At 40.7% G+C, this 16,398-nt stretch overlaps 1 protein-coding gene and 1 long non-coding RNA gene across 2 annotated transcripts in view; one reads left to right on the top strand and one right to left on the bottom strand.

Moving 5' to 3' along the window:
- The window catches only part of LOC117958596, a 16,162-nt gene extending 634 nt beyond the window's left edge, over positions 1–15,528 (top strand). The window contains exons 2-4 of the long non-coding RNA XR_004659758.1: positions 1,593–1,720; positions 2,451–2,525; positions 15,294–15,528. This is a non-coding gene — a long non-coding RNA (uncharacterized LOC117958596). The remainder of the gene's footprint in view (positions 1–1,592; positions 1,721–2,450; positions 2,526–15,293) is intronic.
- grin2ca (glutamate receptor, ionotropic, N-methyl D-aspartate 2Ca) overlaps positions 4,898–16,398 on the bottom strand; it is a 76,119-nt gene continuing 64,618 nt past the window's right edge. The window contains exons 9-13 of the mRNA XM_034895071.1: positions 15,279–15,508; positions 12,043–12,203; positions 11,740–11,927; positions 9,397–9,629; positions 4,898–7,485 (exon numbers count right to left, since the gene is read on the bottom strand). Of these exons, the coding sequence (XP_034750962.1) occupies positions 5,875–7,485; positions 9,397–9,629; positions 11,740–11,927; positions 12,043–12,203; positions 15,279–15,508 (2,423 nt within the window). The 3' untranslated portion in view covers positions 4,898–5,874. The remainder of the gene's footprint in view (positions 7,486–9,396; positions 9,630–11,739; positions 11,928–12,042; positions 12,204–15,278; positions 15,509–16,398) is intronic.

Raw genomic sequence — 16,398 nt, 5'->3', positions numbered from 1 at the left:
TTCGAACTCGTAGCTGCCGTTGTGAGAAAATGTATAAGACTCACGGGCCCAACGCAACGCGCCATAGCATCGTATCTGAAATTGTTGAGCATGGTCTCATATTAACTCAAACGTCACACAGCGTCTCTGAAAATGAAGAGGCAGCCAGATCAACTGGTGACCACACCACACTGCGTGCAAATAACTCACACGTTTTCTTGCTCAGAAATTGTCTTTATGTTGTTTGATTCCCACAAAATACACGCCTTGTATGTTTGTCAATTGTAGGCACGTTCAAATCCACCTGAAACTCAAATGTCCATCTCTGACAAAACAAATAATAAGTCTCAGCTATCTCATACATTATATCTTTAAAACAGGAGGCAGTCAGATCCAGTTGTGACCACTGTAGCCTTAAGCTACTAACCTTAATATACATTATATAGGCTATTTGTGTTAGTAGCTTCAACCTTGAGGTTATAGGCTACTTAACACCTCCTTTGGTCACCACTCCTTCCAGTTCTCAGCTGCAAATGACTGAAATGAGCTACAAAAAAACCTTCGAAATTCATAACCCTTATCTCACTTAGTGACTTAAAGTATGGCTGCCTGCGCTCCTGTCCGAGGGCTGTCCATGCTAACTGTTCTTCATCTGTACTGTACTATTCATCCTGCACACACGTGTATGTGAAATCATGTTTATTTATTATTTGTTGTGTCAGAGATGGACCTTTGAGTTTCAGGTGGATTTAAACGTGCTTACAATTGACAAACATACAAGGCGTGTATTTTGTGGGAATCAAACAACATAAAGACAATTTCTGAGCAAGAAAACGTGTGAGTTATTTGCACGCAGTGTGGTGTGGTCACCAGTTGATCTGGCTGCCTCTTCATTTTCAGAGACGCTGTGTGACGTTTGAGTTAATATGAGACCATGCTCAACAGTTCCAGATACGATGCTATGGCGCGTTGCGTTGGGCCCGTGAGTCTTATACATTTTCTCACAACGGCAGCTACGAGTTCGAATCCAAGTTGTGACTCATTATTCATTTTTTTTCTACTTTTAAAAGGGCTAAATACTTTTCTACGTGACATGTGTTTACTCAAACAGGCTCTGAAGACGAAAAGGTGTATTTAATAAAACGTATTCTAGACATTAACAGGAAGAGCAACGCTGTGTTCCTGTTTTCCTTAACAGCAAGTCACGTTCCAAACGCGACGGACAAGTTTCTTCAGACTAGACTCCAAAGACAAATCAGAGAGATAATGTACACGTCGTTATGTTTTACATTTTAATGACAACTTAACAAAAAGTCATCCACGCGGACAGCTACGTATTCTCTTCCCGTTTTCAACAGCTGTCGTCACTACGACAACAACAGACGCTTTTGGCTGACGGTCGCCAGTTAACATGGACTCTCGTTAAACCGGAACACCGGATTGATGTTGTGTTGAGAGACACATGCGGCATGAGAGCAATCAATGATAGTTTTATATTAGTACCTATTTTATTTAATCCGCTCACAATGTTGCCATGTTAAAATGTTTCTTGTGTAGCATTTGCTAAAGAAGTTTGCATATTATAACAGTCCCATTGTTTTGCTTCATTACAGCTTTTTGGAGGAGTGATACAGGTGTTGTGGGATGCACACTGTCTGCAGTTTCCTGACTATACAGCATGGAAGCTAATTGTTTCTTCTTAAAGTTAACTGCCAGGGATTGTTTTCCTTCAGCAAGACAAGTGAGTGCTGCTAATAGGGCTGGGCAATATATTGATATTATATTGATATCGTGATATGAGACTAGGTGTTGTCTTAGATTTTGGATGTGTCATAATATCATAATATGGTAAGTGTTGTCTTTAGCTGTTTTTTAAGCCGCGTTAAAGTAAAGTGATGTCATTTTCTGAACTTACCAGACTGTTTGAGCTGTTTGCCTTTACCCTCTAAGTCATTTCATCATTTCTGGAGAATATTTATCAAAAATCTCATTGTGTAAATAACATTTTGTTAAAGCACCAATAGTCCACCAGACAATATTGTTGGAATATCGACATCGAGGTATTTGTTCAAGAATATCGTGATATTTGATTTTCTCTATATCGCCCAGCCCTAGCTGCTAACAGTCCTATTGTGAATGTATGCCTCTGCTGGCTGTTAATATTTGCTCCAAAGCTGATGTTTTTACATCTATGTGCAGCATTTGTAAGGGTATGTATTGTGGTTGCATTGAGCAATTTTTTGGGGTTGTTTTAGGCATGTGCATTATAATGCTCTAATGCTGTGAATATGTGCAGTGATAAAAAATAAAAAACTGATTAAATTATAAGGGCCTGATTGGTTTGGCACTGCACTCCAGGTGGTTGTTGATTTGTTTCATCTTAGCTTACAATGTAAAAACAGCCAGTTGAGTTTACATAATAACTTACAATAATATTGGGTTACTATTTATATTATTTCCCGTCCATGCAGCTGGGAGCCAAAGTTGTGCTTTCCGGAATTAACTCTCAGCTAATACCCTGACGATCGCTGATTCACTTCAACAAGGTAAGGATCTACTGTATACATTTAATATGTAGCATGGAATTGGGAGACAATCTCAGCCAATGTCGAAGTGCTTGTAAAAGTGGCTGCTGACGCTTCTGGCTGTTTCTGCTGCTTTGAACGGACAGGTTTGCCATGGGATTAATTTAGTATTTGTTGTTGTTAGTGAGCTAATTTTCCGTTGGCTGTGGGTTGTGTTAAGTGCATTACGATGTTTTCAAGCTGTTGATGTTTGCTGTGATCAGTCCTAATTTACCCATTTAATTTACCTATGCACCTATAGTCAACACTGTCGATACTGAGGTGTTTGGTCCAAAATATTGCGATTTTTGGTTTTCTCCATATCGCCCAGCTCTACTGTTTTATGTTGCTTTCGACAGATCTGCTTCTAGTTGATTTGGTGTCTTGTGGCTGTCAGAGCTCTTATGCTGCTGTTATGTAAGTGCAATATTTGGTATTAATTGAATTAATTTTCTAGTGGTGACAGACCAACATTAAGCTTCTTGGTTTTTGATTCTGATGTTGAGGGTTATGCGCTGAATTAATTTTATTTTTTTCCTGTTTCCTCTCACTAATCAGTTGCTAACTGTAACCAGTCTTTTCATGGAGGTTGTTTTGTACACTTGCTGTTGACTATTTCCTCGGACAAAGAACAATATACAGAATATTTTTCTGTAATATTGGCTTCACAGGAAACTCCAACAGATTAGGTAGTCCCGTTCACATCAACTCGCCTTAACTGGAAGCATTAGAGAAATGTTGGACCTCCAATCATTGTGTGAATGTGACAGCTTAATTTACTGTTGTATCATGATTGCAACTAAACTGCTGAGCTTCCACTTTATGCTTTACACTGCTGCTCCACTGCCAATCTGAAGATCATAGCCATGTACTGATGATTATCCTCTACATCTTATCAACACCTCAAATATTCATAAGAACCGCTTGTCTGCTTCAAATGTGTTTTTGTGATTTAAATATGCATAACTTATCTGTTCGAGCTTTCTGCTGCATGTCAAGTGGATTGGTGGGTTCAGTTTATTTCATCTAAGTTCACTGTAGGCTGTTCCTTTTAATGATTAGAGGTACTTTGTTGGAGGACATAGTGCCCAAGGTCTCAAGATCAACACTGAACAAATAACCTATTCACATAATCATCTGGGGTCTCATTTATAAAACAGTGCGTAGGATCCTTAGTAAAACTATACGGATGCCCAGAAGCCAAAATTGGCAAAATGAGTGCTGCTGTGAGGAATAGAGAGGAAAAAGAATTAGCAAAGTTGGTGAAAAGTGAGTTAACACTGAAATATAAAAACAAGCTAGAGATTCTCAAGAAACTGTGGCTTTATCTATTGTCAATACTGCCAGTAAAGGGAAAGCCGTTACCCCTGAAAAAACATTGGTTTAAACCTTACAACATATGTTGCAGCCAGAGTGCAGCCCATCTAGCAGCTGAGCAGGCAGAGGGCGACTCTGCAGTTTGGTAATTTGTTGCTTTCTCCACCAAAATAAGCCGCTTTGTTTTGGGCTACGAAACCTGCATGCATGCTGAAATTCAACTGTGCCATATGATCGGGATAAAGCCATAAACCGGACACTCTGCTAGCTGCTAGGCTAATGTGCAATTGAAAACATTGCAGGGGTAACATTAATGTGTCTATCTCAGCTGAGATACAAGACATTATACACGTACTCTCGCATATAGGCCTTATAGTAAACACGGATAGAATGTTATGTGTCGAGGAACCCAGTCCTAGTGCGTACGCACATCTGTAAGCATGTTCCCTTCTTGAATCAAAGATTACCCAGAAGTGTGCGTATGTGAATCAGCCTCTTATCCCGCCCTGTACACTTCCATTTGTAACCATAAATATTCAATGCAAAGCACCTCATGAATGCTAATCAGTATGTTAATGGCCTGGCATTTGTTCTTCACGCCGGGTCACCGCAGTATTTATATGTTTACAACAATTTGTGAATGTAGACACCTTGCTTAAATCACAGCATCAACCAACAAACAAACAAAAGTCTAAAAAGGCAAACACATTTTTGCGCGAGAGCTTTACAACTTCCAGACTTTGACATTTGATGATATATGCACTGTATAAAAGACAGATATTTAGTTTTTTATACTGTGTTTTGCAGTTACTGATGCTATCCTGTATTCCAATCTCCTACACCTGCGCTTTGTTGCGGACAATATGACGGTAAGACAGCGCCGATCCAATATTAAGAACGAATTTTGATTAGAGTGGAATTTTACAAGGTGTTTTATGGAACAAGTATCACTCAGTACAAGCGCAAATAACACTGCTATATTTAATCTTCATGATACAGTTGATGATATGCAGTGAAGAAATGTGCGTGAGACATCAATACTTATAAATATTACGAGTAATTGTCATTCCCACATTTATTTTCTGCAGTCTGACTTCAGTTCACCACATTTCCATCTAAGTCAAGTTTTTTTAAAATATAAATTACAAACTTTGCGTGGGAAAGGGCGTATGCACATTTTCGGCCACGTTTTCTTTTTTTGGGGTATGCCACGTTTATAAAGGAGACTCCACTTCTGTGAGAGCTGGCAGATTAAAAGAATAGATTGTGTGAACAATAGTCAGAATCATTATATCGCTGTATGATGTGAGAGCATGTTTAACACACAGATTGAAATGACAGATGATTCTAAAAGGCCCTTGAGATGACCTGGTTCTTTATTAAAGAGAAGTGTAACAATGGAGATATATGTGATACTTTGTATGGGTTTCCCTTATTAAATCCCAGTCAACGACCAATGGAGCAGAAAGCCTTAGAGCAACTGCGCAACCAAGGGTGTGGACTTATAAAATTCACACACAACATGTCGGTGGTTTTGATCACAAAATTATCCTAATAATTTATCTCTCAGTTGAAATGGTGCGTATTTAAATGATTTTGAAAAAAATGAGAAATGAGATGTCTCAAGTCATAATCAGATTGAGAGGCTACAGTATATTGTCTCCCAGAATTCTTTCACATACCAACACAGCATTTAAAAATCCTTTAAATAACAACCAACAGGATAAATTATTATGTAATAAATACTTTTTCAACATTGCCTTTTCTTTTATTACATTTTAATTTTGGCTTACAAAGTCCCAGCAGTAATTTGCTTGTCAGTGTCTTCTCCTTTACACGTCGCTGCCCAATATATTATTGCACTGATAGTTGAGAGTCAACACTCTCAAATACACTATTGGTGTAGAGTTTAATTTTTGCTTAACCAGAGGCTGAGGGTATTACCCCCAGGCATGTACCTCATTACAGGGGCTCAGTTTGAGAGCCTAGTGGAGGTCCAGTAAGGATGGGGGGCTCAGACCTCAGACTCCAGGCTGGACACCCTCCCCCAGGGCTTTGGCACATAGGGACTTTTGACTCTGCGCGCCACCAACACCTGCCTACGCTCTCTGCTCCCAGAGCCTGGGTCTTCCCTGTTTCCTGTGCCATCGTAGGACCCAAACGTATTGTTGTGGTAAACCACCTGCCTGTCACTCATACGAGGCAGCATTGCTGCGTTATCTGGGCAGTGGCTTGTACAAGGAAACAAGTGGCACATGTCCTTAGAACTGTCATAGAACTGGGACGGTCTATGGGCCATTGGCCCCACATACACTGGTAAGTCTGTGTACGAGTTCAAATAAGTGGAGTAGTGTCTGTGCACCACTGTTGAGGAGGAGCGACGCAGGGCAGCGGCATTCTGCAGGATGGCTTCCCTGTAAGAGGGCAGCCGGGTGGACTCTGTGTACTTGAGCTTTTGCTTGTAAGGGTAGGAGCCCATGTGGGCTGGGTCCAAGTAGGCAGGCTCAGCAGCCAAGGGGTAGCAGGACAGGTTGTGCCCAAGACTGCCGTATAGCTTGTGGGGCTTTGGGTTGGCCACTACCACCCGAGGGAACAGGTCAGGCATGTCTATGCGGGTGGAGGATGTGGAGGGCTTTGTTTCATCTACCTGATGGATCCTGTCGTTGCCCCACGTGGCTTTGAGGAATGAGGCGCGACGGTTGAGTTTGTCCTTCCCCAAGAGTGGTACGTCTTCCATTTCAGGCTCCAGATAGGACTTCATACAGGAGTTGCAACTTGCGCTTCCCCCTGTGTAGTGTCTTGCATTGCAGGCCATGGCAGCAGCAACAGGGGCGTGGTTGTTCAGGAGGTGATTGGCCCTTAACTCAGCAAGGCAGGATTGAGGTTCATCATAGTCAGTTCTCATTCTGGGGTTCGCAGCATCAAACACATAGCTATGGGAGCGCCTTCTCCGGGTCACACAGTCAGGGGGGTAGCTAAACTTCCTCCTCAGCGGCCCTTTGTGTTCCACGTAGATATCGGGCACCTGTAACTCCCTGTAAGAAACAAAAGGGGACGTGGGGTTCCGAGCCTGGTTTTCCACATACAGCCTGCTGCTGTGGTGGGGGTTAGAACTGGTGGGAACAGGGTCCCGAATAGCGATATGAGGACTGCTGAGGCTGGAGATAGGCAGAGTCCTCTCTAAGACATGTTGACTGTTGCGGTTGGGCAGCGTGTAGCGGAGCTGGTGGGGTCGGGTCACCACTTGAGGCTTATCCAGGAGGGGCTGGGTAGAGCTGTCTCCATAAGGAATTGGAAAGGTGGGTGTGAGTGCTCTCTGAGGGTATGGTGAGTGGTTGTCTGTGATGCTGGAGATATAGGGCAGACGGCCATGAGTGATTTCTGTGGTTGTCACTCTGGGTGGCAGGCCAAGCCGCACATTGTCGCCCCCTCGCCTGCTCCAGCTCTCTATTGTTTTGGTGGCGTTGTCTAGGGAGTTCTCCACTCTGGCAGAGGACACCATGTCCTTGGCTGTTTGCAGCATCTTTAGCATATTGGCTTGTGTGTAGTTGGTAGTGACGTCCGAAGTCTGCATACTGCCATTGTGGTCAGTTTGCTCTACTCCATTGAAGCAGCTGTAGATACCCTGTAGAAAGACAGAAGGGTAAAATCATTATGTTAAAACTTCATCAGATACCAGAAGGAACCAACAATCTATTGAACTGTTTTCAATCATCTTTTGCTACAGTCACAGTAGCGCTGCACAATTAATCAAATTTTAATTGCGATCACAATTTTGACTTCCCACAAACAAATTTGCGCGACCGAGCGATTTTAGTTTTTAAAGCGTCATTTCATAGAACGCAGAATTTTTTGCAAAGCCAATCTCCCGCTCCGTAACCACTGTCTGCTCATGAGCCAGTCAAAGTAGTTCCCTGCACCCCATGCAGCTTAATTTCTAGATGTAGACAGTCACAGAGGACAGAGTAACGGGAGGAAAACTCAACTGATAGCGGTCGGTTATACGTCGGTCTCAAGGTTTACCAGTTTACCAGTAAATGCAACATTTTGTCCCGTCTGTTGTTTTTCAGACAACAGCAGTAACCAGTGCTAGTCACGTCTGTTAACTGTTAGCTCCTCTAGGACGCACCGGTGCTAATGTCCTCGCATCCGCTGCAATGCTGTTTATATGGATATGGTTTCATTTTGCGTTACATGGCCCATTTCTTCTGTAAAGCCGTGCCTGTGTTGGCTCTCTCCTCTGCTCTCTCTCCTCTTACTCTCCACACAGCGGCCGCCGGTCCACACTTCTGACATTTGTCTACAGTTTAAATTTTTTATTAACACAAATGCTTATTGTTAAGTGTGAGGGGCAAACCTGTATTTGTACCAGTGTTGCCGCGGGTAACTGCCATCGCAGCGGCCACGGCAAAGAACACAGAAGAAGTTATTGAATGCGACTAACTTCAGTTGGCAGAACAGCCTGTGAGACGGAGCTGCTGGACCTGGGCCAGAGATGTGACCCATGGCCGGAAAATCCTAGTTCATAAAAATGCAGCGCAGTGACGACACAGACATTTCATACACACAATGTGTGTATCCGCCCTTTGTCCTGTGCTGGACCCGTTCATAAAGAGTCAGCCGTCTCTCTGTGAGTGGCTTTCATCACACTCCCTCTCGCAGTTATAAATAGCCTATGTGACAATACATTTTTTTTAGTTAAAATCAACAAATAATCGTGAGAATAATCGTGATCAAAATTTTGATCAAAATAATCGTGATTATCATTTTGGCCATAATCGTGCAGCCCTAAGTCAAAGGGATTACGTTTGGTAAATTTCTGTGAAATCTCAAATGTATGCATTTGTTTCTGGTAGTTGTGTGTTTGAAATGTTTGCACACAGCCTGATCTTTAAAAACAGCGCAGACCTAAACATGAGTTGCAGATCATGCACTCATTAGTTTCTCCGTTTTTATCTCACGAGTATTATTTAAAATCTGTGTGGAATATCTAATCTTATGTCTGACTACTGTCAAATGAAGGTTTAATGGAACAATTTAAATTCAATTACTCAGGAATCACTGCCATCACAACATCCATGAAATCCTTTTATTGTTTTAAACTTATTTGATTTTAGGTTCTGTTTTTATTGTTGCTGGCCTTGACCTATTATAGTTGTGTGCTGATTTTTCATGTCTGATAGTCTTGAAGGTTACCTCAGACGGAGATAGCAGACTTTTATTTATAGCATTTTTTATTTATGCAGCAAGGCCGTGACTATAAGTAACTATAACATCCTCTGAAACTTCTGTCTGCAACACAACTGAGTGGAGACTATAAAATGAGACCTAATCCTTTCACCGTACTGATAATTGCAAATCTTTAACAGCTGAAAAATCTGTCAAGCGTTAATGGCATGACACAAGATGTACCGCCCACGTTGTTGCAGTTACATTTAAATGACATAGACCACATATTTAAATATTGTGTGACGTTAATAAAATAGGGCTGTAATGTAGCAGCATGTCTGCAGTATTTCATAAAGGAATTACTTACTCTACTGATGGCTAGGAGAAAGTCCAGATGCTCTGATTTGCGGACCGAATGTCGTAATTTCCAGTAGAGCAGATGTTCCCAAGCGAAAACCAGCAGGCTCAGGCCCATGGCCACAAGCAACATGTAGAAGACCCCAGCCATGTTGTCAATGTCAAGCTTACTGCTCATCACCTCCTTCTTCTCATTACGGCAGATGCCTGTGAGCCAGACGGTTTGCAGTTTTTGTGTGTCACCTGTAAGTGAGGAGCAAAGAATACAGACTTGAGCCTTATTTGCATCGCACTAGTATTATTTGGGGACTTTGAGTGACTTATGAAACACTGTCCAGCCTAACATGAAATGCATTTGCATGGCCTAATGAAATCCTCTAAAATAACAAGCACCCCAGGTACAACTGAACAAGGTTAAGCAGATCTTCAGTTTAAGATTTAGTGAATCCAAAATCAATTCTGACTTATTAAAGTTGACAGCAGTTCTTTAAGAGAGGGGCAAATAATTGCCGCTTCATATTTGCACATAAAAACTAGTATAAGGCAATGGATCCCATCTTGAAAAACAACCCCTGATACAAAACTTCTGTATTATTTGCATTATAGATGTTTGTGTTTACATTTATACTTTTATGTACACTTCTATCTTTAATCGTATTATAGTAAGTCATATCCATAACTCTAATGTTTACATGTAATGAGGCTATACAAACTCTTATTAAAATCGCCTGTGTTTGGCTGTGGATGTTTAAGTTTGATCTTTGTGATGTTCTTTCTGTCTTTTATTGCACTGTTCAGGAGTAAGAATCCTAATTTCATTGACAGTAAAGGCTTTCTGTTCTTTTCTGGTATGTCTACTTTTGAATCCTTTGCACCAGTTATATGCATACTGGTTTGAAGACTGAAACACTAAAGAGGTAAACTGTTTCATGCATTCTCCTTCATCTAACATTGTATAATGTTGTGGAACCAGGCAAACCCTTTAGTAATCAATTTGAGTAAACTTGATGTTTTAAAAAAAACGGTATAATCTATGTACCCCTCACAGTAGAATACATCATTAACCTATATACAGGCCCAGTCAAGCAAAACGAAAATACTGTGATATACCATGAAGCCACCAGAATTGTAAAAAATACCTTGATACAAATTTTTTGTCATACCGCCCAGAACTACAAGTCGGAAACAAAAACAACTGCGATTTTGGAGGAAACTTAATGCCAGCCGGAACATGTTTACTAAGATCTTGAGGAAATGTTGTATCTGGCAACTAGGCCTGCACGATATTGGAAAAAACTGACATTGCGATATTTTTTCCCTCTGCGATATATATTGCGATATGAAAAAAGAAACAAATTTTTTAAAGGTGAAATAAATATTACAATTTGTAAATAATAAATCATTCTTGATACTGTGGTGATTTTGTAGGGGAGTGCATCTACATAGAAGATAAAAATGATTAATGTCACATACACACGTTGCCCACATGGCTACCTGTCTTAAAGGGGAAGGGTCGGATGGTAATAATCATGTAGAAGGAGAACGGTGAAAGTTTACTTTTCTATCTAAGTAGCAAAAAGAATTAGCGTCAACATCCCAACGTCCTGCGATGTGACTATGAGCACATTGCGATGTTGATGCTAAAATACAACATCGTTAAGCCCTACTGGCAACAACTATACTGTGCAGTCATGCTCATTGTAAAGCCACTGATGATCTGTTCACTTGATGTCCCAGGTAGCCCCGTGCTAATAGTAAATATTTTACCTATTTTAGTTGGAGTATTTTGTGTGTGTATTCCAGCTGTCGTCTCACTCTTTGTTCCCAAAAATAAAATAGGCGTTCTGTGTAAATCACACACTTTTGCTACTGACAATCTCAGTGAGAATTAATAATATCACAGTATTTTGTCTGGTTCAGTGTGACATATTATGCAATGTGCTGTATTTTTCCTCTTACTATCGGTTGTAAATTTCTGCCAAAGTTGACCAGACTTTTGCCTGAGGCTTCAAAACAACTCAACAGAGGAGCTTAGGTTAGCAAAAGAAGTGACACATTTCAAATCCCCTCTGGAAACTTGTTTTATTGAAATGCATTTCCTTTAATAATATTCTTTATCCAACATTTATACCCATTTCCCCCTTTGCTGCTTTCTTGTTTTCTTTAGCTATGGAAGCTGTATTGTATCATTACAAAACATTATACTATACTTATACATTAGACCTTTTGTCATTCTTTTCATCCATTCATTCAAGTTTATGGAGAATATGCGATTCCAGTTATTATAGCATTACTGGCAATATTCTGTGATATTCAGCATCTCTTAAATATACAGTACATAAGAAGAATTTACCGTCAGCCAGGAACTGGAGCAGTGCCAGGTCGATGGGTCGTTTCCACCGTGAATCCTTTTGCAGGGCAATGCCATAACCAGTGGTGGCAAACACCTTCCCACTGCCAATGGTCACCAGCTTGCAGCCCTCGTCTTTGCCAGCCATGTAATTCAGCACAGCAGCATCATAGATAAAGGCATCCAGTTTCCTGCCACGGTAAAGAAAATTAGTTTTACTAAAATTGCCATTATGTAACGGTTTGGCTCTGCTTTAGCTCGCAGTTCCTCTGTAAATTTTTTTTGTGAGCCTTGGCTGACACTTACGCTGTTTTGAGGCTGTTAAGGGCATCCTCTACTCCCTTCTGGTTGTATTTGACCATGTGGGAGTGCATCTCAGGGTAGTTACTCCTTATGTTGCGCTCTGTGCTGCCATTTGGGACTGTACCAAAGCGGAATGGAGGGTACTGTTCCTGTGGCTTTTGAAACTGTTGACAAAGGTAGGATTGATAATCACAAAAATGTTCTGTGAAATTGATTGACTGCACATGTTATTGAATATATCATATTTTATATATTCAGTCCCATATTTGTCCCATCACCCACATAGTCGTTTAGTGATTAGTTACAGCGCACTTTTATGTCATTGAGAAGCACCGCACAAGTTGGAAGGCCCCGATAAAAAAGCTCTGAGATAAGATATTTATACAATGACATTCACCACCTTGTGACTTCTGCCTCAACTCCAAAGTGCCTTTGAGCTAGTTATCCTGATCACCTCTTGCTCTATTAATTTACACATATAACTCTACAACACAAACACCAAACAGTCACTGTGTCCAAAGAAATCCAAATGTCCTTGTCTTCAGTAGGAAATGAACATTTTATCCTTTTGCTTCTGGCAGTTCTACATTTAATTAGCTTCGAGGACAGGAAGTGAACGGGGTGGACATGCAATCGACAAAACTGGACTTTTTCATTAACCTTATGCAAATATGTTCTCAGCACCTTAGCAGAGAGACAGTTTGAGCTCAGGTTTGTATATAAGAAAAGAGGCAATATCATCTGGACATCTTGAAAATGAACCATACCTCATTTGAATTTTGATATTACGCCTTGTGCATTCTCCTGAGGTCAAGTTTGTATAAATTTTCAGTATTTGAGTGTTTCCTGATCTGCCATCTTTTGTTTGTTTCTTTGTTTTGACATTTCACCTTACATACCACGCAAAAAGATACAACATATTATTTTCAAGGGAATGTGAAGGAGAAACACTCCAGAGACTTCAAAAGTTTTCGTTCTCCAGGCAGCCATTAATCACATCAATACAATTTGTATGTGTGTATCAATAATTACACACAAATCAAAAAAACTGATTCATAATACATGCAAGTATAAACTAACACCATCATTAACAGACTAAGGGTATACATTCATGTGACATGGCCTAGAGTCTTCACAAGACAACATGACAAAAGAGAAAAGGAAAAACAAGCATTTTTCATAATAGGCCTTCAGACCTGTATAACACAGGAAATATTAGGTAGTTACATAGGCAGTTTGTACGGAAACTATTGGTTGGTTAAAATAAGTTATTTTAAGGCTCTTGTAAACTGCTGTGAAGACAAATATCTAGCATCTGCATCAGATTGGTCTCTTATTCCTTAGAATTTCAGAGAACTTCTTCTTTACATACATTGTAAAATTCTTGAAATGAGCACTTGCCTTTGTCTTTGGGACTTAGAAATTTCATCACAAATGGTCTTGCTTTTCCTGAGTTCTGTTTCATATTTCCAGTGCTGCGAGCTTTTTCAATTTTAATGGATCAATTTTCAGTTGGCTTTCAAAAACTCTCTGACCTTCTGTTCAGCATCTGATCATTTTCTTGCATCAGACGTTGATTCTGATATTCTAACTAATGCAGTTTGGATAAGATGTCTTTGTTTAAGGAGTTTATAATCTGCATTTGTGATTCAAATGAATCAACTTTCTTTTCCATCTCTCTCAAGTCATCAATTTGGGCTTGAGAGAATTGAAGGCTGGATTTGACCTCCTGAACTTTCTTTCAGGATTCTGTCAATTCCGGTATTTGTATATTCCAGGATCATCTCAATGAAGGATATGAAGTTTGCCTGTTAAGCTTTTCCAGATATAATAACTTATGCTGTTCCATCATATCACTCATGGTCTCCAAGACAGTCGTCATTGTTAGAGATGTTTTTCTGTTGAGTTCTACGGGACATGTTTACCTGCTGTTGAAATTGCGATGGATGGATTTTCAACATTAGGAGATCCCCATGGGACCTTGTTGATCCACAGTTATGTTAACCACCTCTGTGGTTAAGGTTGGATTTATCCAACTAAACCCACTCGTTAAGTGTTGGGGAGGGATTGTGTTCATACTTAAAAGAAACCAATGTGGATTATTGGAAGGAAACGGGGTGTAACTCATTGTCTGTGGTGTCAAAGTCTCTTTATACAACCAAACTTGCTACAACTTTCCTTCTTAAAAGTTTTGCAGTGCTACAAAAACAGTGTGGTACTGAGAGGAAACTGATGATTTGCAGGATGTCTTTAAAACAACGTAAACATCGGCGGTTATTCCTCCATGTAGCCTACTTAGATGAAGCTACTTTGCTATGTCTTGACAACATGTTGCTGAGACATTTTCTCCATACACCTTAGTGTAATACATGGATGTAGTAGTAGATTTAAGAAAGGTTCGGCAATGTCAGCGTTAACATGATGGGTTACCCCATCACAAGGACTTATAAGTGAAGTGTGGGGATGAGGTAATCATCTCCCTTTACACAACGCAGTGGCCTTCTTCATCTCTCCCTCCTCTGATACAAGGTCACTCTCTGTGGCTTCATCTTGTACCTCATTTACATTTACTTAACCTGAAGGGTTCTGCACAGCGGGACAAAAAGCACTTCCACCCTGCATTCTCTCCATGCTGCCATGCAGAATGCTGTTCAATAATCTATGGACTCACTGTCAAAACGGTTCTGTTTCTTACTCTGCGTGGCAAAGTTAATGTATAATGAGAAGAGAGTTGTAAGTGACTTTGCCAGAATTGTAATGACTATGGACAGCTTGTGCTTTTCCTCAAATGCCTTTTTAATCCCTCAAATTGCCTGCGAGCAAAGATTCTAGAAACCAGATCTTGTGCTGGCGGTTTAACATGGATTTTATTGTCAAAACTGCTATAAAACACATCCTCAGGCGAGACAAATATGCATAAGATAATACCAAAAAACTATAATCGTCTGCCCAGAAAACCACTTGTGTATTACACACCTTGGCTTTACACAGACATCCCAATTTAAAGAATCCAGGGATGTAATTCAATTTCACCACTTACTCTCTGAACCCCTTTTTTGTCTTTCGGGGAAGGGGAGAAGTCACAGCCATGACATTGACACTTCTGGATATTTGCCTTTCATAGCTCTACCTTGCACTGTTTACACACCCAAAATAGACCACTGTGTTTTTCCTAAGCTGTACAACAAACACAACCACACACACACAGGACGATCCCTGACAATGACAGAGTTCTGTACCTTTTTGTCACTCAGTCCAGAGACCGTGTCGATGTATTGCTCTTGGATCATGAAGGCTGCCAGGTTGGCTGTGTAGGAAGCCAGGAAGATGACGGCAAAGAAAGCCCAGACCAGGACCATGATCTTACTGGTGGTGCCCTTTGGATTCTCAATGGGGACTGAGTTGTTGAAGACAATTCCCCACAGCAGCCACACAGACTTCCCAATAGTGAAGGTCGGACCTCCGGGATCTAGGGAGGATAAAGCCAAGAGGGGACAGGACTTGTATCGCTCTATATGTGGTGGACAGTGTTGGAGGAAATATACTCATCACTGTAAAATGGCAACGCTACCTAAATGACAAAATAAGTTGTTTGTTATTGTACTACCCATGTACTATTCTTTTGACCCACTGCCTCTATGGAAAACAGACATCTTCTTGGTTAATGTTGGGGAAAAATACCCTAACCCATCCACGTGAGGTCAATGGGAAGTTAGCAATCAAACGTAAATGAGTGTACATCATTCATGGAATACAACTGCATTGCTTTTATTTTAAAAGGGACTGTTTTGTTCTTTTGGTGCGAACGTATTCAGCTTCTTTTCTGGTTTCAAGTAGCAATAAAAAATGAGTAGACCAAGAACTGCGATGTGTTGGAGAGCCGCGAACTGAGCTCACAAGACGTTAGTCTGGACGTGAATGAGCTGTTGTACGTCCAAAATGTCAGCTCATGGGAACGAAAAGGTTGATAGAGGTCGATACAGTGGCCCAAGTTTTTAACCAAACATTTACTGCTAAGGTAGGAAGTCAAAGGTAAAGCCTTGTGCTTAGTTTGCGGAGAATAGATCGCAGTGTTAAATGATTTAAATTTGAATCGCCACTACTACTACTACTACTACTACTACTACTACTACTAAACAAGCAAAGAAATACAACAGAGGGGCCACGGACATCTGAAGCTTTGCTAGTTAAACTGCAAAAGCAACAAGGCTTCTTTACCAAGCGTTGCACATCCAGGGATGCAGCAGTCAAGACCAGCTTTGTGATATCCCACAAGGTCACCAAAAACAGTAAGCCATTTTCTGAAGGGGGATGTATTAAAGAGTGTTTGGTGGACTCTGCTGCACTAATATGCCCAGA

Source organism: Etheostoma cragini, chromosome 15 (assembly GCF_013103735.1).
Source record: "Etheostoma cragini isolate CJK2018 chromosome 15, CSU_Ecrag_1.0, whole genome shotgun sequence".
NCBI classification, from domain to species: domain Eukaryota; kingdom Metazoa; phylum Chordata; class Actinopteri; order Perciformes; family Percidae; genus Etheostoma; species Etheostoma cragini.
The sequence above is the reverse complement of the archived record's forward strand: the minus strand, read 5'-3'. Positions and strand labels throughout refer to the sequence as shown.